At 36.7% G+C, this 1743-nt stretch overlaps 1 protein-coding gene across 1 annotated transcript; it reads right to left on the reverse strand.

The window, feature by feature from the left end:
• Positions 1 to 641: 641 nt before the first annotated feature.
• LOC133800106 (uncharacterized) lies at positions 642 to 1223 on the reverse strand. Its single transcript, XM_062238078.1, has 2 exons — positions 1094 to 1223; positions 642 to 982 (listed from the first exon to the last, which is right to left on the reverse strand). The coding sequence occupies exons 1-2, from the start codon at positions 1221 to 1223 to the stop codon at positions 642 to 644; spliced, it is 471 nt and encodes a 156-aa protein (XP_062094062.1).
• Positions 1224 to 1743: the final 520 nt, after the last annotated feature.

Below are 1743 nucleotides of genomic sequence, written 5' to 3' on the forward strand. Positions count from 1 at the left end.
TGTTCTTCCAATCTTCAATTTCACCAATAGAAAATTTAGGGTTAGATTAAAAGAAAGAAAGAAAGAAAATGATAGTTATTTTAAGAAGAAGAATAAAGGAAGAAATGAGATAGATTTTTCAAAATAAATTGTGTTGGAAGAAAGAAAATTGTGAAATGAAGGGTGAAGGCTGAGAAAAAATGAATTTAAACCAATATTTCCTTTTTTGACGGAGGCCTGCCACGACCCAAGCATAGCAAGTCGTGGCCCGCCTTAATTTTATTCAGAATTCTATTTCGCAGGCGCCGCAACCCAGCATAAACAAGTGACGACCCACTTCTTTTACAAAACCTCCATATGCTCTTTGACTTGTTTTGGGGCCGTGACTTATAAGGTCAAGTCGTGGCCCGCCTCCTCCTTCGATTGCCATGCTCTCTAACTTAGTGTAAAGCCACGACTTGACCTTTAGACTAATTTGAAAACAACCTTTTCCGGAATCGCACAATTTTTACAGACATTTACTAAAAATAATAAATAAATCTTTACAAATCAAAAATGAAATAAATCAAATTGTTCAACTAATCAAAAACTAAAATCAAGTATAGGATTGCCTCCTATAGCGCTGTCATTAACATCATTTAGTCGGACGCTAAATACCCAATTCAAAGAGGTTCTAAACTCAACACATACTTGCATTTCTCCACCGGTCCGTCCAAATAGTGCTTCACTTTAAAGTGTCCCGTCTTCTTACTATGAATCTGTACTGCTTCATAAGGCAATAAAACAACAATTGTGAATGGACCCGACCATCTCGACTTTAATTTTCCTGGAAAAAGCTTCAATCGAGAATTAAATAATAGCACCTTGTCTCTCAGTTGGAAATCCTTTCTAATTATCCTTTTATAATGACATGCTTTAGAATTTTCATTATAAATCTTTGCATTTTCATAGGCTTCATTTTGAAATTCATCGATCTCATTCAACTCTAGAAGCCTCTCCTGTCCTACCATAAATAAAGCAATGTTCAGTTTTTTTACCGCCCAATAAGTTGGGTGCACAAGTTCCACCGGTAAATGACCCGCCTTCCCAAACACCTACCGATATGGTGACATACCGATCAGATTCTTGAAGGCTGTGCGATATGCCCACAGTAAATCATCAAGCTTTTTCTTCCAATCTTTCCTTGATGTGTTTACAATTTTCTCAATAGAACCTTTTGATGATGAACTCCATAATGAGCGCATAGAGTTATGAATGATTTGTTACCAACATGACTTCCTCTGTCACTAATAATTGCTCTTGGAGTACCGAACCAGGTAAAAATATTTTTAGGAAGGAATTTAAGTACCTCCTTACCATCACAAGTATGAGTTACTGCAGCTTCCACCCATTTAGAAACATAATCTACTGCCAGCAAGATGTACTTATTATTATAAGATGATGGGAACGGTCCCATAAAATCTATTCCTCTCACATCAAACAACTCAACTTCCAGAATTCCAGTCATCAACATTTGATCTCTTCTTGATATATTACCGGTCTGTTGGCAATGATCACCCTCTTAACAAAGGCACTAGCATTTTTAAATAACGTAGGCCAATAAAACCCACATTGCAAAACTTTTGCTACTGTCTTTTTTCCTCCAAAGTGACCACAATAATGTAAAGTATGACAATTAGTAAGTATGGAAATCATCTCCGCTTTCGGGACACATCTTCTAATTACTTGATCAGCACAACGGCAGAAAAGAATGGGTTCATCCCA

This window comes from Humulus lupulus, chromosome 9, assembly GCF_963169125.1.
Source record: "Humulus lupulus chromosome 9, drHumLupu1.1, whole genome shotgun sequence".
In the NCBI taxonomy this organism is placed as follows: Eukaryota; Viridiplantae; Streptophyta; class Magnoliopsida; order Rosales; family Cannabaceae; genus Humulus; species Humulus lupulus.

Bases quoted from the DNA above. Each gene is read 5' to 3' on its own strand.
- LOC133800106 (XM_062238078.1), bottom strand. From the start codon at position 1,223: ATGCGCTCATTATGGAGTTCATCATCAAAAGGTTCTATTGAGAAAATT. The intron at 983-1,093 runs GTATGTCACCAT...TATTTATGGTAG, and splicing joins AGCCTTCAAGAATCTGATCG to GACAGGAGAGGCTTCTAGAG.